At 45.0% G+C, this 25,392-nt stretch overlaps 1 protein-coding gene across 2 annotated transcripts in view; it reads right to left on the reverse strand.

Moving 5' to 3' along the window:
* Nucleotides 1-759: 759 nt before the first annotated feature.
* Nucleotides 760-25,392, reverse strand: part of LOC146867377 (mannose-binding protein-like) — an 85,756-nt gene continuing 61,123 nt past the window's right edge. The window contains exon 5 of one of the 2 annotated variants that reach the window (XM_085604683.1): nt 760-6,063. In XM_085604683.1, coding sequence (XP_085460809.1) covers nt 5,681-6,063 — 383 coding nt within the window. In that variant the 3' untranslated portion in view covers nt 760-5,680. The remainder of the gene's footprint in view (nt 6,064-25,392) is intronic. The other variant, XM_085604689.1, reaches the window with a different exon arrangement.

Raw genomic sequence — 25,392 nt, forward strand, 5'->3', positions numbered from 1 at the left:
GTTTTGCACTGAATACCTTACACTTAACTGTAATTTATCCTTAATCTCAAAAACCAGTAATTTATCCTTAATCTTAAATGAGTTAAACATTTTAATAATGAAATGCACCTATTTTTTCTTTTCAACCTGCATATTGGAGCACACAGATTGGTCCTCTACATTTCACTGCATCCTTCATATGTTAAATATTGGATATAATTGGTAAACAAAATTAAATAGTTTAAGACCTTATGGGGCTTATTTGCAAGCCTCTTGGTCACTTTTGTGTAATTTTTAACATGGGAAAAGTGACGTATGGGCGGCGAAGGGGCTTGTAAAGAAGCCCCTATATGTTTAATTTTCAATGTAGCTCATCTATCCGTGGGCAGAGTGTTAATACATGTAAAAATAACAAAAAAGCAACATTCTGTCCAAATGATGGGATTTTATAGTTTTACATCTTTGTGCAAAAATCCAGCCCATTTTTACTGATGAGTTGTGGACTCTGACACCACCGTCACCAGGACACCAGGCAATTGATTGATAGGAATGGTTTGTAGCATCATTATCTTAAATGTTAGTGTTTTGTTTTCGTATTCAGCAGCAAAAGGCAAAAGAGAAGCTGATATTGACCAAATCCGGATCTCAAGGAAGAAAGACTTCTCAGGTTCTACAACACATGAAGAGAGAACACCATCTTCTTATTTAATTAAATTATTCTTTTGACTTTGTGGTTACACATGTATTCCTAAATGAAAAATTAACTTGAAAGAGCACTGGTACTTACACCACAATTTATTAGTAATGTCATCATAGATTTTTCCTCATTAGTCGTATGGTCCTATGTTGGTTGACATGAAGCATTGGAAGGGAGAAGATACCAAAAATACATTTCTAACTTGTGAAGCCATTGTGACTCCACATTAAGGACTAGAAATTGCCATATATGGTTAAAACAATTTTATTTTGGATTACCAGTCAATCCAGTATATAAGCAAACCAATAATAAGTTCAATGAGTATAGCAATACTGCAGATAAGCTGAAATATCTCAGTAAGTTGAGCCATAGTAAAATGAGGTACAGAATTGTGATAGCCACACAGTAAAGAAACAAATAAAAGCAAACAGGTGTTCTATAAAGAATCTTCCCTATCACTTCCAAAACATTGGTCAAATATAGGATCATTAATCAAGGATCTCTGTTTAAGGAACATAGAAGGTGTCAGCATGATCAGACTTCAGTAGAAGTTTTCGAAAAGAATGAGTTGTCGATTAGGCCTACCATTTCGCCCCCGCCACATTACGATGGCGAGGGGACCCCATCGGACGGAAAGACCATCCGCTGGTTTTTCGCCGGTTGGACAGGTGACCGGGCGGAAAGGGGCAACAAAATATGGTGGCGGTATGTGCAAGACACCGTCATCCATATTAGGATGAATGAGGAGACGTGCCTTTCCATGGGGGTGTTGCTGCCATGTAAAGGCATGCGGTTTCTGCTTTATAGTTCGGGCGGTGGGGGGTGCACTCAGGGGTACCTATGGTACCCCCCTACATTTGCATGCACAAAGTGGCAGGCATCGCCCGGTCCCTGTCACATTGTGCATTCAAATGCACAACATGCATTTTTTACCTTCGGCGGGTGCTGCTTGCAGCACCGCCCGCCGCAATGTAAAAAATGCAGGATGCGCCCGCCAGTGTGGTGGGCGTATCCTAATGCCACTGGCTGGACCGCCACACCTTTGGTGGTCAGTCCCTGGCTCCCTTGCGATGGCGGGCGGACTTTGTCCACCCACCATCGTAATGGGCCTCTAAGTGTTCAGCATAAAGCTTCACACTGGCAAGAATAAGGTAAGCAGAGAGGTCTGTCCTCTCGAAGTCTAAAGGGAATCTGCCCTCTCTAACTGTGAGAACACCAATTAAAGTAACAGAAGATTCAGAAACATCCTTATCTCCTTTCACATCACCAGGCACCAACCAAATTGTTACTTGTATGCATCTTGAATTTCCATTCAGTTTCCCATTGCATCGAAATTTGGACTGTAGTTCTCAGCCTTGAACATCTTTCCGTCCTGGTACATGATGAACATAAGGCCTATTTAGTGCATTAATTCTCCACGTTCACTGCCAAGTTCTTCCCTCCAGGCCTCACTGTGAGCAGTCTAATACAAGCAATAAGCCTGTCTCTAACTAACGAGAATCATTATAATACACCTGTAAAGAAAGAAAGAATATGCTGGCAATGCAAAATGCATTTAAATTGAGGCCTGTAGTCAGGCTAAGTTACGTTAGCAGTAATTAGGAACTTTGAATACATGGATATACATACAAATGTGTAACTTGAAGAATAAGCGTGAAACATGAGTAAAAGAGTACTTGTTTACATGTTTCAGTTAAGCATTAGTATACATGTATACAAATCTCTAATCCCTTCAAGAATTACATTTCATTATTGCATTTAAATGGTTCACACACGTTAATGAAGTTAAGGCACACAGCGAATATAATGTCAGGTATGAGTATATCATTGCATCATTGTGACATATAAGGGTGGAGCCTAAATTGTGCTGCTCCATAATCTCCTTTAAAAATTTATTTTATGAAAGTGCCGTAATCTTAATCAATCAGTGTGCAGAGAGTAGAATTTGGAAACTGCATTTCTTCAAGGTAATATGAATTCAGCTTTTTTATAAATGCCTTTATTTTGTTTTTTGATGTATACTAATCAGATTCACTTTATTGATAGTTGCCTTGTATAATGTGTTATACAGTAATTTGGACTTATTGTTCTCTGGAACAATTCAATGAAAGTGGAATATTCTGCTGCAATGCCTCAGGACCACGCCCGTTTGGTAAAAAGGTTCTAGCTGCAAACTCTTTCAGTCATTCTAGGGTATGTTTTATTGTCAAGAATTAAAGGTGGATTTTTACATTTGAAGCTTCATTAAAATCTTATTGGAAAAATGTCATGCGATCTGTACTCTGATGATTGAAGGGGCAATAAAAACACTTAGATCAATTACAGTAACAAGGGCGCTCATATAGATTCCTTCTCCAGCACTCCTAGTTGGATCGTAAGAGCATTAATAAGGTTGACAGTGACAGGTCACTCCTGTTGGGTACTCTTCTATAACTTGTGGTTGTACTTTGAAGAGTATTTACCTTGGCCTACTGTATCCAGTGCTTGCTTGTGGATTGCTCCACTTTCACTTCTGGATGGACACACAAAAGGCATTTACCATTCCTACCTGTAACCATTTTAGTATTTTGGGTATCTCTGTCTCTTTGATGGATATCAGTTGGTACTTTTCCTAACAACCTTAACCAATGCTTTCCTACAGGTCACTCCGCTGTCACTCCTGGGGGTAGTCTATAAAGCCTCCACCTCTCTGCGTAAAAGTATACATTTGCCCGATGCGACTAATCGGCAGCGATTATGGCTGAATGTGAACCATAGCAGCTGGTGTTTTAACCATAACCTCCTTGGATTATGTTTTTGTGTTTTTTCAGCCTACATTTGCAGGTTGTTTAGGTTTCATTTGTTTTGTGGGTCTTCATGCCTGATCATAAACTTAGGGCTCTATTATCAGTGTATGCATGGGGCATGACCTAATGTTTTGTTACCGTGACTGTCTGAAACAAATGTTTATCTGTTCCTCATTGGACGATTCTAATGAGCATTTCTCCTGCTGCTTGCAAGCAGTGCATTTGTGTGCGCAGCTCTTCTAATGCTCAGAACACTCCCAAGAACCAGAACAAAAAGTGGTGTTCAAGAAAAGAGCTACTTAGAGAAACACATATGTCCCATTATTCAAATAAGGTAAGATTCCAAATGTGTAATCTCTTTGTAAAAAAAATATTTATATACCCATCTGTATCTTCATATATAATGTTGTCTTACAAGATCACATTTATGTCATTAATAACTTTGTGGTAAATAAATTAGTTTTTTTAGATCTGAACAGAATCAACCCTAGCAACCCCTGCAGTCCGCCAGGATCACAGCTCTGTGTGGTTATTAGTTTTGGGATGACCTCTACATGGTTCAAAATCCCATATGTGTACTTGAAGAAGAAATAAATGTAAAAAAACGAAAAAAAACTATAAGATAAAAAAATACATTACTGATGAAGAAATTCATGCAGGATGCTGTAAAAAAATGTTTTAGTGTTATGCAGCGCAAACTAGACCCAAAGGTATCAGAGTGCTGCGTTATAGACAGGATACATTCATTTTTTTGTTAGGCACGAGGAGATAAGGTGGTTTGCCCAGAATCACAGGGTGTTGAGCGCCACTGCTGAGACTCGGACCTAGTTCCCCATTTCTGAGGTCACCCACTCTAGCTGTTAGGCCACATCCTCCCCACATCTTCTCCGCATCATTATGTTTTGACACAGGGGAATTATTTATAAACATTCCAAATCAAAAGGAATATTTTACATAATTTGTGGTGAAACATATTGAATGGCTAACTATTAGTTTATGGTATTTATGGACTGAATGATGTGTTCATCACCTTCCATTGAAACCCCTATAAAAACGTAACCATAGAAGATCGATTTAATTTTAAAGTGATATTAATTAATTAAATGTGGAGAGCTCAGTTGAAGACAGTGGAGTAGATTAGGATCAATAATAGATTTCGGAATGCTGCCAGACACATCTAGTTGGTAAAAGTAAACTGGAAGTAGAGCTTCCTGTAATTGTGATATGCAAAGACTGCTAGACTTAATATAAACACTGTGGGCCTTATTGTGAGTTTGGTGGATGGGTTGCTCCATCACAAACGTGACGGATATCCTGTCCACAGTATCACAAGTTCCAAAGGATATAATGGAGTAAGCCATCCACTCAACTCGTAATCAGGCCCTCTATCTCTTTTTGTCCATACCTATGTATAGTGGCTTTGACTACAAAAGTGAATTCCAATTAATTTTCGCAGAAGTGGATACGATATAGGATAGATGGAGCTCTACTGGGTTTAATATACTATCTATTGCCATTTCAGAGAGTGGATAGGGCCTATGGCTCAATGGAAATTAAATTATCACTCACAGGGGCCACGATGTCCCTTCTCTCCTTCATAAATGGTACTACATTGTTTATTAAATTCTATGCCTCTGCTCTTGTAGTTTATGGTATTGTGTCTTTTCATACACATTTTCTTTAAAAATGCATTTAACCAATACCAAGATGCAATGGATTAAATTTGTGCTGTGAAGTAAAATAACAGAAAATAACAGAGGCCTCATGACTATTAACTGATTTCTTTCCCGGTTTAAAGTCATTGTAACATGCAATCTGTGAGACACTAAGCACTATTATCACCATGTTAGTTTTACTGCACTTTGGTCTAAGCATGTAAGGTAGCCATTCCTCTACAGTAAACAAATGTCTGGATATGCACTTATTAGAACACTTTTTTACATGTTATTGGACCACATTTATATTCACTGGCATGACATATAACGGCATATTTAGAAAACATTAGTGATATGTTTGTTCTAAGGCCCTGTGGATTCAGTTATTGTTTTCTACTGTTACTATTTCATGCTATCTATTTTATAGTTTGTGTATGTCTGCAGGTGATTTACTAGAAACTCAGATAAGGTATTTATGAGATATAATATATATATTAACAATTTGACTTTTGTTCTCCAAATGTAATCCAGAATATGGGTTATGACATGACAAATCGATGATTTTAAAATTCACAAATAACTAATCCGGTGTCGCTGCATGATCCATCGTTCCATTTGCTATCGGAAAGCATCAACACACAGTCCTCCAATCCTTGGTGATTATTAGGTTCACCGGGATGCCATTTTGTGTATGTGATTTGTCCTCCACCTGAGTACTGGAATGTGCCTTCTTTCTGCAAGTCATCCATCCCAAGCAATATCCGTTTATCACTTTTGACAAGGATTTCATAAAGTGCTTCATTCTCCGCCTCATTTCTTGGCGCGGCCAGAATACCTCCTGCTTTCGAACATATCGCCTTTCCTGTCTCGTAATTGACGTCACGGTCACTTGACACAAACGTTTTGCTACCCACTGTTTTCGTACTCCCAGACTGCAAAGCTGAAACTGCAAAGGGAAATAGACAGGTAAATACAGTTCTTCTAAGCAACATATTGTTATGGCCATCTCTCATCCTGCCCCGCATACTTTTCCCTTCGGCCCCCCATTTCAGATCTCAGCGTAGATAAATCCAATAATTATACTCATGATTAAACACACCTATGTAACAAAGGAATAATTGAGACTCAATGACATGGGGAATGAGATAACCCCCACAGCAGCCTGTGAGTGACTTCTTCCGGGTCATCAACCTTGCTGCCTTCCCCACTGGCTGAGCCAGGTTGGCATGGTCCCTGATGCCCTCTGTCACCTGTTCCAGTAGTCAAACAACAGTCACAATTGTTTTGAAGTGGGCCCCTCATGCCTTGTACTACGGTGACGATGCACCTGCTGCACCATTGATAGCTATACCCTAGGCATTTTCACTTTCTGCCTCTAAACTGAATTAGACTTGTATGCCGGGCCGTGAGCTCGAAAAATGAGTTCTCTTCACATTGACTTTCCACGTGTTACTGGAGGCAAACAAGATAATTTGTTAGAATGACAGTAAAAGAGAACTGTGTGAATCAGGGAATTCGGTTTGGGAGGTGGTGTCTAGTGAATTGAATTAAGTGTTGTAAGTGTCTTTTGCTGCATGTCATGGTACTGCCTAAAAATATGAGTGGAGTATGTAATCAGGGGTGGAACGAAGGCCCCTGCAGTCCCTGTGGCACAGGGGAGCCCCTTCCCTTCAGGGCCCCTCAACTCTTCAAAGGGCCTTCATCCATACAAGGCCAATGATTAACTGTGAGACATGGGAGACTCAGGGGCCACTCTTCACAATATGAGGGGGCCCCATCATTTTGCATTAGTCTTTTCATGCAATTTGCAACACAAGCAAAATAACTTGGGAATAAACAGAACTAAAACAAAGGTTAGTTATTACGTTGGTTGGAAAACTATAAGACAAGATGGTATCTAGGTGCTACCAAGATGCAGGTAGAAAAAACCTATAGATATTTCAGAGTGTGGTCTGACAGGATGGCCTTTCATATGGCCCACAGCAATGTGCTGGAGCCAAAGGCGAGTGAGATGAGATACAGAGGAATAACAATATGCCAGACGTTTCCCGATTATCCTGCTAATGGAAAGTGCAGCCCCAGTGCATCATACCTAGGTCACAAAGCAGTCACTGTTTATGTGCGGTGACGGTTGTGTAACCCTCGAATAATATTTGCTCTTCAATGGTGGTGCTAATTCATCTTAGCGCAAAGAGACCATTCAATAAGGCTCGCTGAGTTCTGCTCCATAAATATTACCGAGGCAGGATTCTCTTTGCAAACCCTACTGAAGGGGTTGTAGATGGTTGATTGCCTGCAAGTGCAGCAGACACCTAACCAATGCTTTCGTGTTTAAAGGGTGAAGATGATAATCTGGAATCAATCACTCATGGGCACTCATGAATGGGATTCGGTAAACTTTCTTTACCTAGATTTCAAACATAGTGTAAAAAGACTTTTAAAATACATCTCACACAAAAAGGATACTGCAGCAATGAATGCTAAAAGAGCTGCTAAACGTGTGCCGGCATCAGGCCCAGATGGGGAATTCAAAGCAGCCCTGGCAATTTTCACGGACCAGCCCCTAAGGATGTACTGCCTTGCCCCAGGAGGCTGGAAGGGTAATTTGGGGCACAGCTGACCAAAGGGAGGTCTGCTCCCCGGGCAGATTGGGAGGGTGGTGCAGTCCAATGACTGACATTTTGTGTTGGTCCATATAATAGCCCATAGATATCCCAATACCTATTTAGGGGTACAAATTGGCCTACCAGCCACCATTTTAGGTTTAGGTGACCTGGTGGCTGATAACCCTTATCAGTGGTTGTTTCTTTGTGGGTCTTCAGGCGTTTCAGGCTAATGTTGCATGGAAATCCTCTTACCATGCCTAGCAGCACGATTCTGGTGGCAGAGGCGATGCTTCTCCTGAAAGAAGCTGACAGGATGGATCTGGTGGTTGGGGAGGCTCCACCCAGCCCAGCTTTTGTACCTTGCTGGGCTCTGCGGGGGTGAGGGCGGAGGTGCTCGTGCATGCGCCGCGGCGGGCTGGGTGGACATTGAGGGCCGTGACCCATGAGGTGAGTTTTCGTGGCTGCTCGGTCCTCAGGAGAGAGGCCGTATAGAGAGCGGAGGCCGGGCCTGCGGTGCTGCACCCTTCCGCTAGGTCAGGGTCAGAGTGTAGGAGGACGGGGAAGGATGCAGGTGGTTTACCCGATCCTGTTGGGCCGGCGGCCGGCCCATGCGCGGAGAAGGCAGAGGATGCGGCTGGGCCCAGGAGGGCAAGGCAGAGGGAGGTGGACCGTCAAGCATGAGGCAAGTATACAGGGCCACGTGCATGAGCAAGGGAAATAAGTGGGCGGCATCTGAGGAGCCCCCGCCTTCTCCAGATATGAAAAGGGGAAGGGCACGAGAAGGAGCGTGGCCAAAGTGGCCCCATTGGTAACAAGCGTTGATGTCGGGAGAGAGGAGGAGGGTGGGGCCAGGTGGGGAAGGGGCCTGAGGGAGCTGGCCAGTTGAGGTGAAGGTAGAACACAAGAGGCTGGTATGGAGACCATGACATGGAGCTGGATTGGGGGGAGGTAAGGGCAGGAGGGGGAGTGCCAGCCTGGATTCAGCTGGCCTGGACATTTTTGGCCACTGGGAGGGGGCACAGGTAGGGATGGGGGAGACTTGGTGTCCTGCCTAGGTGAGTATTTGGGAAAGGGTGGGTCCCTGCAAGTGGGGGGTCCAGGTCAGGCACAGGAGGGAGTAGCGGATCGGGGCTGGGAGGGGCCTTAGTGGCGGCTATGTTAGATTGGAGTGATGAGGGCAAGGGCCTGGGGAAAGAGGACCTGGGGAGCAAGGATTAGGGGGACAAGGATTTTGGTGTGTTTAAGGGACCTCCCCATCGGGGCTGGTCTCTTGGGTGAAGGTCTGTTTCGGGGGTTCCCCCTGGCGGTATTCATGAGGGGAATACATCCTAGGGCTCAGAGAGTGGAGAGGAGCAGGTTTCGGGGTGCCAGCACACTAGTCCTGTCTTCTTTATTTCAGGGACAGGAGTGGGGCATCGAAGTGGACTCGGTAGAGCTGGGGGCGGTTCCATCACACCGAGGTGACAAGAAGGCTGGGCCCCGCACGGTCCACCTGAAATCGGCTAGGGATCCCGACGCGGCCAACACAAAAAGGTCCACAACAACCTTGTTAGCCCCAGCAGCCGGTAGGTCGTAAACTGAGATATGGCAAGGGTTTGCAGGGCAGGGTCGCTTCGCCCCCCCGGCACTGGGCATGGCGGTGCTGCTTTGAAGTTTGGAGAGTATAAGGCACCGGTGGTGCCAGGTAATGAATGCGAGTATTTGGATTACCCGTTGGGTGAGGTTATGTTGGATTATGATGTAGACAGTTTGGAAGAGGTCAAGCTCCAGGAAAAGGAGCCGGACGATAGTGGGGGTGGGGCCTTCTAGCAAGGTGTTTAGTGTATTGCACGTGCCTAAGGCTGATGCAGGAGGACAAGTCGGGGAAGGGCTTGCGAGGCGGATGGCATCAGCATTGGCACTGACCTTGGCACCAGGTAAGGCCATAATAAAGGTTTACATTCCTACAATGGTTTCCACGGGCGTGGATGCTAGCACATGGTTCGAAGGAAGCTAGAGGCTGCGCTGGGGCAAATACGTGACTGATGTGGAAGTGGGCACGGATGAGACGGGGGGTACTGGGTGCACCTGGGGGGCTCCAGTAAAATGGAAGACTTGGTGGTGGCCGCAGGGGAGAAAGAAAGAAGGACAGGCCGGACAGTAAGGAGTTGAAGTGTAAGAAATTACCTTATATAGGGATGACAAAACCGTTGGGCGCCCATTTGATGTTGGCTACAAAGGAGCACATTTGGAAAGAAGCGTACATGAAAACGTCAAAACTCCTGCATTGAGAAGTGAGGTCGAAGGAAGGTTCAAAGGAGGAAGAATATGGATTGGCCAAGTGACCAAAACTTCCCCTTATGATAGAGAATTGGATGGTGGCGTTCCTAAGATATGCTAGCGTATATTTCAGGAAATATCCATTTCACTGTGTGGCTCTGTTTAAGTACATGAACGTGATTCAGAAGGCCCAAATGACAGGGGGAGGTGGGCATGTTTGGGTGCAGTACAAAGTTTTGGGTACATTTAGCGTGGGACCCGGAAGCCAGGTGCGGGGTATTGGATTCTGATATGTGGTAGCACACTATGGGGGCACCAAAGGGGGGGAAGACTATATCCACGGCAAGTGGTCTGCCTTGTATATCGTTCCTTTCAAGGGCGTCCCAACCGGGGAGGGGTGGGTGGACGCTCAAAATCTTTGCCGGGGACAGGAGGGACTTGTTGGGATTTTAGCAAAGGGGGTTGTGCACGCTGGAGTATTGCAAATTCCACCACTAACATTCAAGGTGTTCTGGTAGACACCCCCTGGTCAACTGCTATGGGGCAGGGGGTATGTATAACAGTCAGGGCGGGAGTCAGTGGGAGCAGTATGGGGGAGGACATGGCAGACATCAGCAGCAAGCTATGGGCCCAAGAGGGGGCAGAGGGGGGGCAAGGACCTGGTGCAAAGTGCTTATACTCCGGTTAACCTCAAGAGGTTGGAGTATTGGTTGGGATTCTATGGGCGAACAGAGGATGCAGAGTTACTGTGGGTGGGGTTTCGTTGGGGATTCAGGCTGGAGTATGAGGGTCGAGGATCCGTCACTGGGCAGGTATTTTACATTCGGCTGTGGAGCACAAGCAAGTGGTGATTGACAAGTTGGAAAAGGAGGATCGGGAAGGCAGAATGGCGAGTCCCTTTAGTGATTGGCCTACGGAGAACCTCATTGTGTCTCCAATCAGGGTTGTTCCCAAGAAGGAGGAAGGGCAATTGTTGTGGCCAGTGGTCAGTCAGTAAGTGACTTTATTGCGGAGGAGGTGACATCAGTGTCATATTCGTCAGTGGATGAGGCCATGTTACCCATAGTGGAAGCGGACCCAGGTGCATTGATGGCAAAATGCAACGTGAAGTCAGCTTTTCAGCTACTTCTAGTACACCCAGAGGGTTTTCAGCTACTGGGTATGCATTTTGAAGGCAAATGGTACGTGGATAAAGTGCTGTCGATGGGCTGCTCAATATCCCGTGCATTGATTGAGTGCTTTAGCACTTTTTTGCAATGGGTATTCTAATGGCAGATGCGCCATCAGCTGGTGACGCATTACTTGGATGATTTCCTTTTGGTGGGGACACCTGGTTCAGTGAACTGCCAGAGGTTGCTGGCTAGTGTCAAGGAGCTCATGGGTGACCTGAGGGTGCCGTTGGCACTGGAAAAGACAGTGAGCCACGACAATGTGCTACAGGTCTTAGGCATCAAAGTTGATTCTGTGCGAATGGAAGCCGGACTACCAGAGGATGAAAGGGAAATGAAGCTAATAAGGTGCATGCTGGGGAGGGAGAGGGTCAAAGTGAAGGAAGTTCAGGTTCTGCCGGGTCATCTCCATTTCACGTGCAGAGTCGTACAGGTGGGAGGCTCTTTTTGCAGGAGGCTGGGGAGGCTCTTCCTCACATCATATATGATTTGCAGTAGGAGTTAAAAAGGATCTGAGGATGTAGTGCATGTTCTTTTGGGTTTTTAATGGGATTTCTTTGGTGAGACGGGGATCTTGAGTGGGACGTGCACATTTTCTCTGATGCGGACAGGAGCCTGGTTGTGGCATGTATTTGCAGGGTAGATGGTGCACGGAGCAGTGGCTGGTGGCTTGGGCTCACGGAGGAAGGAGCATCGCCTTCCTGGAACTCTTGTCTTTGCTGGTAGCAGTGACTCTCTGGGGCGCAGAGTTGGCACACAGACGGATGGACAGCTTGGCCGTGGTACAGGTGGTAACCAGACAGCCGGCCAGGGACATGCAGGTACTGAAACTGTTGCGGGTGTTCATGCTGTGTTGTTTGTGCCATAAAATAACTTTCAGAGCACACCACATTCCAGGGGTGGACAAAGACATTGTGGATACTTTGTCTCATTCACAGTGGGGGAGATTCCGTGGGTTAACCAAGGAAGTGGACAGATACCCGACACCCATGCTGGAGAAGTTTTGGTCCGTCGGCAACACCGGATGGTGCAACTGGTGGTGGAGTCATTAGCAGACTCAACGCGCAGGGCATACTTGCAGGCTTGGAAAGAGCTTTTGGTGTCAGGGGCGGGGTGCAGGGCAGCAGGATGGTCGAGCTGCGAAGATATAGTAATGCAATACATTTTGGGGTTGATCAACAAAGGTTTGTCTCGGGTGACTATTGCTGGGAAATTGGTTGGTTTAGCCTTCATGGGAAAATTGTTGTAGGGTTCCCCCGCATCAGCAGGGGAGTTGGGCGGCCGGATTTTGGAGGAATGGGCAAGGGAGCAGGGCCAGCGGTGGAGGGTTAGGAAACCTCTTTCATAGAATTTGTTGCTGAGGGTGCTTGACCAGTTGACGACAATTTGTTGATGTCTGTTTTTTACGATAATGGTCTGGATGTTCTATGGGGCTTCCAAAGTATCTGAGCTCCTGGTGCTCAGAGGTAGGAAAGGACTTTTCTGGGAGGAAGTGATTCAAACGCCAGGTAGATGGGAGGTAGTAATTCGGCAATCCAAGTCTGACCAGAGGGCCTAAGGGAAGCGGTTTGTTTTGAGCGACATGGTTGCTTCGGTACCGTGCCCTGTGGCATGGGGCAAGCACTGGTTGGAAGGTTCTGGCAGGGATAGGGGTGGTTTTCCTACATATGCAAGGTGAAAGGGTGTCAGCATATCAGCTACTGGCAATGATTCGGGATGGGCTGAGTATGCTTGGGGTGCGGGCTGCTGAGTATGGCAAGCATTCTCTCTGAATTGTGGCTGTGCCAGCCAATTTGGGTTTTCATGAACTCTTATTTCAAGTTACATGGAAAGGGGGTATGTTATGGAAGGAATTGTTACACACATTAAACTGGATGATGTTAGGGTCTCGGTGCCCGGATGTTTTGATCTGAGAATGACTTGGTCAGGGAAAAGCAGTGGAACCATGAAGAGGGATATGATGGAAATTAAGCACAGTGGTCCGGCATGTTTGTGTTATAGACGGAGTTCATTCTGCTGCGTTCCTGGAGAGGGGCTGCCAAACCGGCAGCGATAGAGAGGGCAAGGAGGAAACTGAATTGGGAGATGGTGCATTTCTGTATGGAAATCGGGTTCAGCAGGATTTGTCACTCGGACATTAAGGAGCATATTTACAAAAGAACTGGCAGAGTCTCCATGGGTTAAAGCCACGCTCCACCATTTATGAAAGGCAGGGCTGTACCATATTTTCAACAATATGATGCAGGCCTGCTTTTCCCCCTGTGCAGGCGCTAATTTCAGCTGCCTAGCAACAACACAGGCACACTTGCACCATAATGCAAGGGTTTCTGCCTTGCAGGGGAAGATTGTTTATGTCCTCCCTTCAAATAAACTATCTTAAAATGGCGTTTTGTAACTTCTATACGTGTTGTTTAATGCAGCACACATACAAGTTGCAAAACGTCATTTTCTAAGGATTGTTTATGGCAGATAGGGATAACATCCGGCACATAAACAATCAATGGCATTTTGATGTGTCCATGTGTACTCCACAACACAGAACACATGCAAACAGCGAAAACGAGGCAAAATTAAACATTTCTACCTCATTGCACTAGGGTAAGAACAGGTTTTCCCTGGTCTTTATTCTGGCGCTGCCCCATATTTACGCCGCCCTTGTAAATATGGGTCAGCATCAAAATCAATGGGTGTTGCTGTGGAACGCCCACTGCAACACCCATTGCCCTCCCCTTTCACACTGGGCCTTATTCACAAGGCAAAACACACAAGATGATGGACAGAATGTTGCACATTGCAAAACATTCACCCCCAGTCACAGATCTGGGTTTAATCCATCATTATTTTGCTCACCACGCCACCCAAGTTCAGACATGGCATATGCAAATCAGTCTTGACCCTGTGCCTCAAGGAAACAGTCCAGCCCGAACTGCCAAGCCATATCTTCCATGGACCGAAAACAAGCATCCTAGGACCGGTTTCCGGGTTTCACCCCTCTTCAGCCAGGATAGCTTGACTCCAGTGGCGTAGTGAGCACGGGACCCATGTCTGGGCATACCCTTCCCACACAGGGCGAACAGCATAACACACAAGATGATGGACGGAATGTTGCACATTGGCAAAACATTCACACTGTTGCAGGATTTGATTATTTCTCAAATTGGTTGTGGAATTTTCCTTTTGTTAACTTACCTAAAGAAACCCTATGACCCACATGACCCCGGATGTCTCCAAAGAGGTCAATCATAGCCAGCCTTCAGTTTGTTTCTTAAAGTGCAGGATAGTTTAATTCACAGTAAAAACACTCTTCCCCTCACAATAGGATACAGCATGTTACAGTAATGAAAAGGACTGAAACTTTTGTCCCAACCTTGGACACGTCAACATAATGTTTGCTCCCTGCTGTCCTTTAGAGATACTCATAAAGCCTAGAGTCTTACAATGTACATAGATCAGTAGCCTAGAGCTTATCCAAAGTTCATGGCTGAAGAAAGTACAGATAAGGTTGACTGAAACACGCATTGAAAATACGAGATAGATATCCAAAAAGCAAAGCCTACTGTTGATTTTTCTCCATAGCAGTTTGTGCCTGCAAAATAGAAGCTGCCTTGTCAGAAAGTGTCCCTTGCTCTTTCCTCTACATGACACTACCCCTACATTCAATCCATTATACTATTCCTTTTTGACTCCACCTCACATGCTACACCCCCACAGTTCTTGTCCTTTGAGACGCCAATTCTTCTTCCCCACCCCAGTCCTGTAGCACCATTAAACCTGCCCTCCCCTTCTCTTGGTTACACTGAGGCCCTCCACATCATGAATTACACCTGCTCAAATGACAGTACCTCTGCAGGTATGGATTAGTTGGGGATTACAAAAGTCAATGTATTGCTAAATCCTGTGTTCTGAGCTGCCAGGGGTCTGGAATATTCTGAATTAATGTTTCTAGGTGTACTTGGTGAGAAAATTCAGCTAGTCCAACTGCAGAGTGGGTTTGAAACTCAGTACTTTACTGAGAACTTTGATGTAATTCTCGAACAGAGCAGTGGAGCTAAAATTGACCACTACATTGTTATTGATTGTGTTGGGTTGGCCTTTGCACCGCATTACCATTTGTGGCCTTCTGTCCACTCTACCCTGGTATTGTCTTTTTGTTTTCCTCTGCCTCGTTCTTTGCCCCATCCTAAAAAATGTCTTGGTGTCAGAAACGGAAACTGGTTGGAATTTGCTGGGAATGATTTGGCCGGAACCCATAAAGGTAACCCAGTTGTGGTATCATGGGTATTACAAATGTATTATATTTGCCCCTCCTCAACTTCATCGCTACTGCTGCTCATGTCATCTGAACTGAATGACCAATTCTGAGATGTTGGTCGACTCTTCCCATTTTGTCTCTGACCCTGGGGAGGTCTTGTATTAGTAGTGTTCATCATTTGTGTTGGGAAAGGTGGTTTTGTGGCTAAACCTATGGATATCCTTATGTCGTTTGTTAAATTTGGACTGTGTCAAAAACTCCATATGTTGTGCCATATGTTTACTAATTTATTCCAATTTTATTGAAATATAAATAATGAGGAAAACACGATCCAGCCCTTATTTAGGGCAATGTGTCTTAACATTATGAGTTAGAAACAAGCGGGATGCTTAGCCTACATTTCCCAGTGGCCCGCTCTCTCAATGATATCATCACACAGCATGCACTATTCTCAGAATACCGAACAAAAGATGCTTATTAGTGTCCTCCTATGAAGGACTCATTAACATTCAAGGAGGTCGCAGCAGCATAAAGGTAATCCTGAGAGAAACACATATAATGAAGGTATGTGTACGGGGCACCCCGAGCAGAGACGTGAGGGACAGAAAAATGTAGTTTTTAATTGACCATCAATTTTACTAAACACTTGTTCTCATATATGTTCATTTGTTTAGAGTGTGACAATAATAATTTAACTTAGGGTAAGATATTCTTAAACACATATGAGTGTATCAAGCATGTTGTTGGTCGTCTGCATGGATTTGCAGTGGTTTGCAGCGTGTGCTTAACACATGTGCTGCAACACAGTTACACAAATAGTCCTCATTAGCATGGAAAGTAAAGAAGCTACCATCTGTGTTTTTTAAATTTTATCATTTTTTCTATCCTGTTGTGTCTTCAATTTTGTGTATTGTTCTAGCTCAATTATCATTTTTATTTTATGTTTTACACAATTCACAAGGCCATCATAAATCACAGACTCATCGAACATTGTCCATAAGGGCGATACTTAAGTATAGTGTGGATGCATGCTGATGGATGAATGAACACTGCTATAAAATGGAGATGGGAGCATTATAATCTAGGTCCTAAGAATGCCTGGGTCCCCAAATAGGGCCGTTCTAAAGGCTGAAACATGTTGACCCATTCTGACTCAGGGATAATGGTCAGTCCTGTGCATCACCTTTGTTGTGAACAATCCCTTAAGCTCATCCTTAACAAAGGAAATACTTGTATTTAAGGCGAAGGGATTTTCTTGTGTCTAGTTCCTGGTTCCATAGATATCTGCCACCAAAACTACTCCCTATAGCCACAGGAGCCAATTCACCACTAGAATGTTCTCTGGTGAATGTTGTATGGTCAATGATGAAGCATGACACCCAAGGGGGAGTGTTAGGCACCACCTGTCAATTTTTTGTGAATTCAGTTGGTCCTTCACACATTGTGACACATGACATGGGGAATCCTGTACAGTGGGCAATTCCCTATCAGTGAGACCTTACTTTCTTTCAAGTTTGGTCAGGTTTTCCTTTGTTTTTGTTGTGCTTAAATCGGGAGGAAGCATATGTTGACAGCCCCCTTTCCTCTCATTCTTTTGGACCTAGCTCCTCGCTGGAAAACAAGCTCCATTTGTCTGTAGAGGAACTTTGAACTCCAGCATAAGCAATGGCAGGAAAGGTAATGGCCTTTGGGGGAGTAAGAATAACTATTTTCGCTCTAATCTAATCAACTGCAGGGAAAGAGTGTGGAAGGGTTTGGTTTACTATTCCCATGCCAACATAAGCAAAAGCAGGAAAAGTATTGGACTTTGGAGAGGTTTGATTTGCTATTCTCACTCCAATCTGAGCAACAATAGGAAAGTGCTGGAGTTTGGTGGGGTTAGATTTACTACGCATACTCCAATTTGAACAAAAATAGCAAAAGTGTTGGACTCTGGAGGGGGATTTAATTTACTATTCCCACTCGAACACAAGCAAAAGCAGGAAAACTGTTGGACTTAAATGTAATTACATTTAAAATTCCTTCTCCAATGTAAGCAACAGTAAGGACGGTGTTGGATTTTTCAAGCGTTAGATATACCATTCCAAAACTGAACATTAAAACATTCAACCACTCAACAAAGTAAAATTATTTCTTCATATTTAAAATAAAACATACAATTTTCACATTACACAATTTATTTAATATATGTAGTAGAAATTGCACATATTTGGACTAAAAACACCTCCCACCCTACAACGCACCAAACAAAAATCAATACAAACAATTAAAAAATCTAAATTAAACATTACTGATATTAGACTAATTATGAAATAAAACAATTAAAAAAAAAAAATGAAACTTTTTATATTTACATAAACTGATCAATGAATTAACACTTAAATAAAACAACAAATAATTGAAATACCAATTATTCAAGCAAATAATTTGCATAGTTAATTATCAATTAAAAAGTTAATTAACACATAAATTAACAAACAATAAAAAACCCAATAATTAGCATTCTAAATAACTTCCCACCCTACTGAACTATACCCCTGCAACCCACTACTGAATTAAACATGATTAATTAAATGATACAAATGATTTAACATTAAAAATGACAAACTACACTAAGAAACTATAATAACACTAATACCTAATAATCATATAATAACTAATATATATGAAATTAATAAAACATGATATTTCATACAACTGCTATACAGAAAATTATATTAAACTGAATGTTATTTAGAAATCAATATTATATACCTAAAGCGATATTCTTGTCTTCTATATTCTATCCTAAATTATTTTTGAGGTGATAATATTTTTGATACTATATTTTTGTTTTACAATATATTTTCTCCAGTAATTTAGCTGAATTCCATAGTGGAAGAATACTGATGCTGGCATATGATACTCTAACATTTCTGGCAGATGCATCATTATCACACTCTTTAGCAATAACAAAGCAGGAACTGCTCAGCAAAGACACTTTGATGAGTCATCTATTAGCTTTAGCACCCAGATGTTTATTAAACCTGCTCCATAAAGCAGCATGCCTTGGAGGGGCCTCGAGTGGTCTGCAGAACGCACTGCATTCTGGGATCAATTCTGGGATCAATCGTCGAGGAAAACATGCTTACAAACTGTAGGGAGATACAGACAATAAACATTATCTACTGGCGGTCGCAAGTAGATAGTTATAGTTAGGACCTAGTTTCCATAGGAAAAACGTTTTTTCTTTTCCATTTAACTTTGGCGCCGGTTGGTGAATCTTCACGAAACTTTCAAAACATGTGGCCCGCTCCGGTCAGCTCCTATCCTGAAAGTGGAGGTGATTTACCAAGCGGGGGCCGAGAAAAAAGGGGAGTCCCAAAACGTGTTTTCTCCATGTTATTTTCCATAGGAAGCTTTAGACACCGCTACAGCCCGATTTGCTGAACGGAATTACACCAAATTTAGCAAAAAGGTAGTCCTTGCTTCAGAAAGAATTCTTTTAGTTAAATGGTGTAAATCTGTTCAGTAGTTCCTGAGAAATTTTAAAAAAAAGAGGTCGAAAAATGAATTTCCCATAGAAAACTTTAGACATGGCTACAGCTGGAACTGCTGAACGGAATTACACCAAATTTGGCAAAAAGGTAGGGCTTGCTTCAGAAAGCACCCTTTTCATAAATGGTGTAAATCCATTCAGTAGTTGATGAGAAAATCAAAAAATAAAAGTTTTGATATATAGAGGCACGGTGGATCCCCGCACCCTCCCGACCACAAGCTTTATTCTAATTGGCTGTCAACACACCGAGTATTGGCAGCCATCTTCTGACTCGGTAGAACCGACTCGCTAGAAAAGAGAAAGCGCAAAAAAACAAAAAAAAAGGGGGCAGGGTAGGAACACCCTGACCCCCTAGGCCTGCTCATGGCCCAAAAAAGGCATTTAAAAAAAAAAAATCGGCTGAATTCGCGCTGGGTGCGCGAATCCGGACAAAAAAGGAAGCGCGGCCTCCCACCCTTCATGGTATTGAAGCCCCCGGGTGGGCCAGGTCCCGGGGCAGTGAACAAAATGTGTGGGGATTAAATAGTGTGGGGGTGCCTCAAAGCCCCCCAAGCCCCGGGAACTGCCACCACCGGGGCTTTTATTAATTATTTGCGGGGGGCACACGGTTCCCCCGCTGCCCCGGGGACCGCCACCCCGGGGCTTTTAAAATAAATAATTAAACCTGTGTGGGGGGGGCTCAAGCCCCCCCACACGCTCCGGGGACTGCCACCTCCTCGGGGCACTAAAATGCAAATTTGGGGGTCCGTTATGGTCCCCCAAGCCCCGGGGACCTCCACCTCCCTGGGGCTGTGCTTTGGATGAGAGGGGGGCCGCGCGGCCCCCTCCTGGAGCCAGTGATGGCCCTGGGGACTGCCAGAGCTGACTCCTGCAGTGTCCGGGGGTGCCGACCCCCGGGACACTGCTGTTTGCTATGGCAGGGCGGGAGCCTCATGGCTACCGCCCTGTCATAGAAAACTGTGGTTTGGATTTTGGAAGAGAGATCAGGAAACCTGCTCTCTCTTCCAAAGTCCAAACCAGATTGCTTTCCACACAGGGAGCTGCATGTTAGCAGCTCCCTGTGTGGAAAAGCAATGCCGGCTCCCGCAGGAGGCGAGGAGCCGACTGGGACCGTGGGAGCACAGGGGCTCCCTCCATGGTCCCCAATGAGAGGCCAGGCCCCGGGGGATGGGGTCCCCGGTGCAATGAGTGGCCCGGGAGGGGGGCCACGCGGACCTCCTCCCCAATAATAATAATTTTTTTTTTTTTAAATTAATAAATCACTCACAGGCCGGCCCCGGAGGATGGGGTCCCCGGGGCCATAAATGGACTGAGGAGGGGGGCCACGCAGCCCCCCTCCATAATAATAAAAAAAAATATTTGGCCATGCACTGGGGGATGGGGTCCCTGGGGCCAGAAATGGCTACGGGATGGGGGCCCACACGGCACCCTTTCTGTTAATATATTTTTTTTAAATGGGGGTCAGTCCCTGGGGGATGGGGTGCCCAAAAAAAGTAAAAACAAGGGGGGGCTACGACGCCCCCCTTCCCCCCAATCTTTTTTTTTTAACTCGTGATCGTGCCAGAGGGCCCGCCCCCTCCCAGCAACACTCTGCAAATGCGCCCTGTGGCACGTTTTAAGTTGGGGAATTAATTACCCTTCAATACTGCGGGTCCCTGGGGGCCAACTAGCCCACCAGGTACCTCCAGTAAGTGCCACAGGGCTGTGTTGCAGAGAGGTGGTCCAGGCCATGCCCCTTTTTACACCTCTCTGCAACGCAGCTCTGTGGCCCTTACTGGAGGTACCTGGTGGGCTAGTTGGACTTCAGGGACCCTCAGGATTCAAGGGGACTTAATCCCCAACTTAAAACGCACCACGGGGCGCGTTTGCACAGTGGTGAAGGAGGGGGTGGGGCCTGATGTGACATGTGTGCAAACACGCCCTGTGGCGTGTTTTAAGTTGGGGAATTATTTCCCCTTCAATCCTGAGGGACCCTGGGGGCAACTAGTCCACCAGGTACTTCCAGTAAGCGCCACAGGGCTGCGTTGCAGAGAGGTGGTCCAGGCCATGCCCCTTTTTACACCTCTCTGCAACGCAGCTCTGTGGCGCTTACTGGAGGTACCTGGTGGGCTAGTTGGACCCCAGGGACCCTCAGGATTGAAAGGAACTTTATCCCCTAACTTAAAACACGCCACAGGGCGCGTTTGCACAGTGGTGAAGGGAGGGGGTGGGACCTGAGGTGACATGTGTGCAAACATGCCCTGATGCGCGTTTTAAGTTGGGAAATTATTTCCCCTTCAATCCTGAGGGACCCTGGGGGCCAACTAGCCCACCAGGTACTTCCAGTAAGTGCCACAGGGCTGCGTTGCAGAGAGGTGATCCAGGCCATGTTCCCTTTTTACACCTCTCTGCAACGCAGCTCTGTGGCGCTTACTGGAGGTACCTGGTGGGCTAGTTGGACCCCAGAGACCCTCAGGATTGAAAGGGACTTTATCCCCTAACTTAAAACATGCCACAGGGAGTGCTTGCACAGTGGTGAAGGGAAGGGGTGGGGCCTGAGGTGATATGTGTGCAAACACGCCCAGTGGCACGTTTTAAGTTGGCAAATTAATTCCCCTTCAATCCTGAGGGTCCCTGGGGTCCAACTAGCCCACCAGGTATCTCCAGTAAGTGCCACAGGACTGCGTTGCAGAGAGGTGGTCCAGGCCAAGCCCCTTTTTACTCCTCTCTCCAACACAGCTCTGTGGCGCTTACTGGACGTACCTGGTGGGCTAGTTGGACCCCAGGGACCATCAGGATTCAAGGGGACTTTATCCCGCAACTTAAAATGCGCCACAGGGCGTGTTTGCACAGTGGTGAAGGGAGGGGGGCGGGGCCTGAGGTGACATGTGTGCAAACGCCCTGTGGTGCCTTTTAAGTTGGAGAATTAATTCCCTTTCAATCCTGAGGGCCCCTGGGGGCCAACTAGCCCACCAGGTGCTTCCAGTAAGCGCCACTGTGCTGCATTGCAGAGAGGTAGTCCAGGTCACACCCCTTTTTCCACCTCACAGCAATGGAGCGCTCTGGCACTTCCTGGAGGTACCTGGTGGGCTAGTTGGACCCCAGGGACCCTCAGGATTCAAGGGGACCTAATCCCCCAACTTACAACGCACCAGGGGGTGCGTTTGCAGAGGGGTGGACAAAAGGGGCATGGCCTTTGTCTACCTATCACCAATCCCACTGTGTGGGGCTTACTGGAGGTAAAAGGTAGGCTAGTGGGCCCCTAAAGGACACCCAGCAGTGAAGGGGACTTCAATCCCCATTCAAGAGCGTGCCAGGGAGCGCGTTTGTAGAGTGGTGGGCAAAGTGGGTGTGGCCTGGTATGAGTACTTACCAGTGCTGCTGTGTGGGACTGACTGGGAGGTAATAGTGTGGGACGTTGGCCCCCAAGGATGTCCTTGGGGGCCAACTACCCCTCTTGTTACCTCCAGTGAGTCCCACACAGTGGGATTGTTAAGACATCTTTGGAGGCCATGGCCCCCTTTCTCTACCACTCTGCAAACTTGCCTCACGGCAGACTATGGAATGGGGGATGAAGTCCAATTTAGTCCTGAGGGAGTTTGGGGGCCAAGAATCCCTCCTGGTACCTCCTGTAAATCCTACGCAGCGGAATTCTTGAGCGCTGGTTGGACGCCCAGCACCATTTCTCCACCACTCTGCAAACGCGACTACTAGTTAAAGTAGCATAATTATGCACCTCTGACTTAGAGGTAGTTTTAATCCCCTTGCCCTATTATGTACTAGGGCCTTACAGAGGAGATCATGCTAATCACAGGGGAACCCCAACGCACAGTGTTCCTTAGTGTATGTAGGTGTTTTCACTGTATTGTAAGTGTCTTTTAGCATAGCACTGGCTCTAGGCCTGGTTAGTCAGAGTCAGTTACCACCAGTACCCGTCTGAAAAAGTTGTGGGCACAGGATGATTTTGCAACAAGGCCTCTTTCTGCTTCTCTGTTGGTTCTTTCTGCACATGTTTTGCTTCTTCCTGCACTTTTCTTCATCTCTGTTGACTTCTGTTGCTTCTTTCTGCATTTCTTTTGCTTCTTTCTGCGTTTTTTCTTCTTTCTTCACATGTCCTACCTCTGTAGGCATAGTTAGAAACTAGCATTTAAAAAACCTTTGAAATTAACAGAAAAAAACATTGGTTTCAGGCACGTTATAGTTAGAAATTAGCATTTAAAAAGCCATTGAAAGTCACTGAAAAAACCATAAGTTTCAGGCACGTTATAATTAGAAATTAGCATTTAAAAAACCTTAGAAACTTACTGAACAACCATAGGTTTCAGGGACGTTATAGTTAGTTAGACATTTCACTCGTACAAAACCAGAGAAATTCCCCCGTTATAGTTAGTTCAGCTAACTATAACTCGTGCCCCCACAATGCACTGCTGATGACGTCACATATTACATCACTCATGACATGGTCTGTGACATCACTGATGACATCATTGATGACATCTCAAATGACATCACTGATGACATTATCCATGTGATAATTTGATGCATCTTCTCACACCCTAATATAACCTTTGATACACCCACTCTAAATTACAGACTGCCATTCTCAAAACCATAGACACTCCAACACCAATAACAACATACCCACACACTGATTCTTAGGTTTACACACATATCTACTCACTCATCCTTACAGTCAGTCACTCATACTTATGGTCACTCAGTACAGGAATATCAAATGCACTCATTTCATATAGACACTCACACATCGCCACTCATCCATAGAGGTATTCACTACTCACACACCTGGTCAGTCATGCAAATAATTAATCACATTGCCATTTATTCACCTATACAGTTATACACACACCAGCTCACTTACTCATACAAATACTAGCACATTCTTACGCTCTTATACAATCACTGATACCAGCACACACTCATCCATACAGCCACTCTCACAATCACACACTCTAACTTATAGCCATTTATATACTCCAACACACATATATTCTGCCTTTCACATATGTAGTTACTCACACATGTACCACTGAGATATACATTCACTCACTAACACACCCATACACACACTCACCCACCCATACAGTCCATCACAGATGCACTCTTGAAACCATGCTCCCAGTGAATCACAGACTCACACATTTATGCACAGAGTCACACACACCCCACCCGCACAAACACTTAGGCACCCATACAGATACTCAGACAACCAATCAATAACCCATATAGACACTCATGTAGCTATTCACAAACCCATGCAGCCGCTTACACACCAACAGACAGACGGATACAGACATTCACACAGTTTAGTCACTATCCCATGCATTCAGTAAGATACGTTTAATCACTCACTTATAGAGTCAGTCACGCACCTACTAAATCATCCATCCAGATACTTATACACCCACTCAATCTTCAATACGCCTTTCCCTATATATATTAAACATATTTAAACTTTACTGAAACACACAGTCACTGGATAATGTCATCAGTGATGTCATCAGTGAGGTCATTTGAGATATCATCAATGATGTCACTGACCATGTCATAAGTGATGTAATATGTGACGTCATCAGCAGTGCATTGCGGGGGTGCGAGTTATAGTTAGCTGAACTAACTATAACGGGGGATTTCTATGGTTTTGTACGAGTGAAATGTCCAACTAACTATAACGTCCCTGAAACCTATGATTTTTTTCAGTGAATTTCTAAGGTTTTTTAAATGCTAATTTCTAACTATAACGTGCCTGAAACCTATGTTTTTTTCAATGAATTATAGAGTTGTGAATTAGGTCTAGTGGTCATTTCCTGGATGCAGGTAGGCAGTGTGCAGCTACCCCAACAGAAAGAACCATAACAGCGTCCGTACTAATATGAGATAAACTTGAAGTCAATCCCAGGGTATATGCTATTGCTAGAAGGAAAAACATCACAAAAATATATGAATTAACTAGCAAAGCTATATCATTTTCTTTGTACACTTTAGACCTGATTTAAAAAAGACATATTAAAGTAGTGAAATAGTACTCCAGTATTGTAAATATATATAATACTTAGGGGCTGATTTTGATGCTGGACCGACCTGAGTCCGTCTGACATCGATCTGGAACTGGGACTGACCAACCTCCTGTCGGCAGTCCCAAACCAGCAATTAGGATGCAACTGAACACTGTTCGGTCGCACTCCTATTCTTTACAATGGGAGCATGCATTCCGACTGGAATGTATATTCTCATTGTAAAGAGCTAAGGTGCAGTTCAGGTGACTGCCATGGGGTGCAGGGATCAACAGGGGGGCATCATAGGTGCCATCTCGGCTGCCATCAGGAGGCCTTGCACCCATGGGGGCCCCCAAAGTCGACTTCACACAGCATTTCTGTGTCGGAAAGGCCAGCGCAGAAAGGCTGTCGGAATCCAATACTGTAATCCCTCGGGGGGGAAAGAGCCGCCCTTGGGG

This window comes from Triturus cristatus, chromosome 1_2 (assembly GCF_964204655.1).
Source record: "Triturus cristatus chromosome 1_2, aTriCri1.1, whole genome shotgun sequence".
NCBI lineage: Eukaryota > Metazoa > Chordata > Amphibia > Caudata > Salamandridae > Triturus > Triturus cristatus.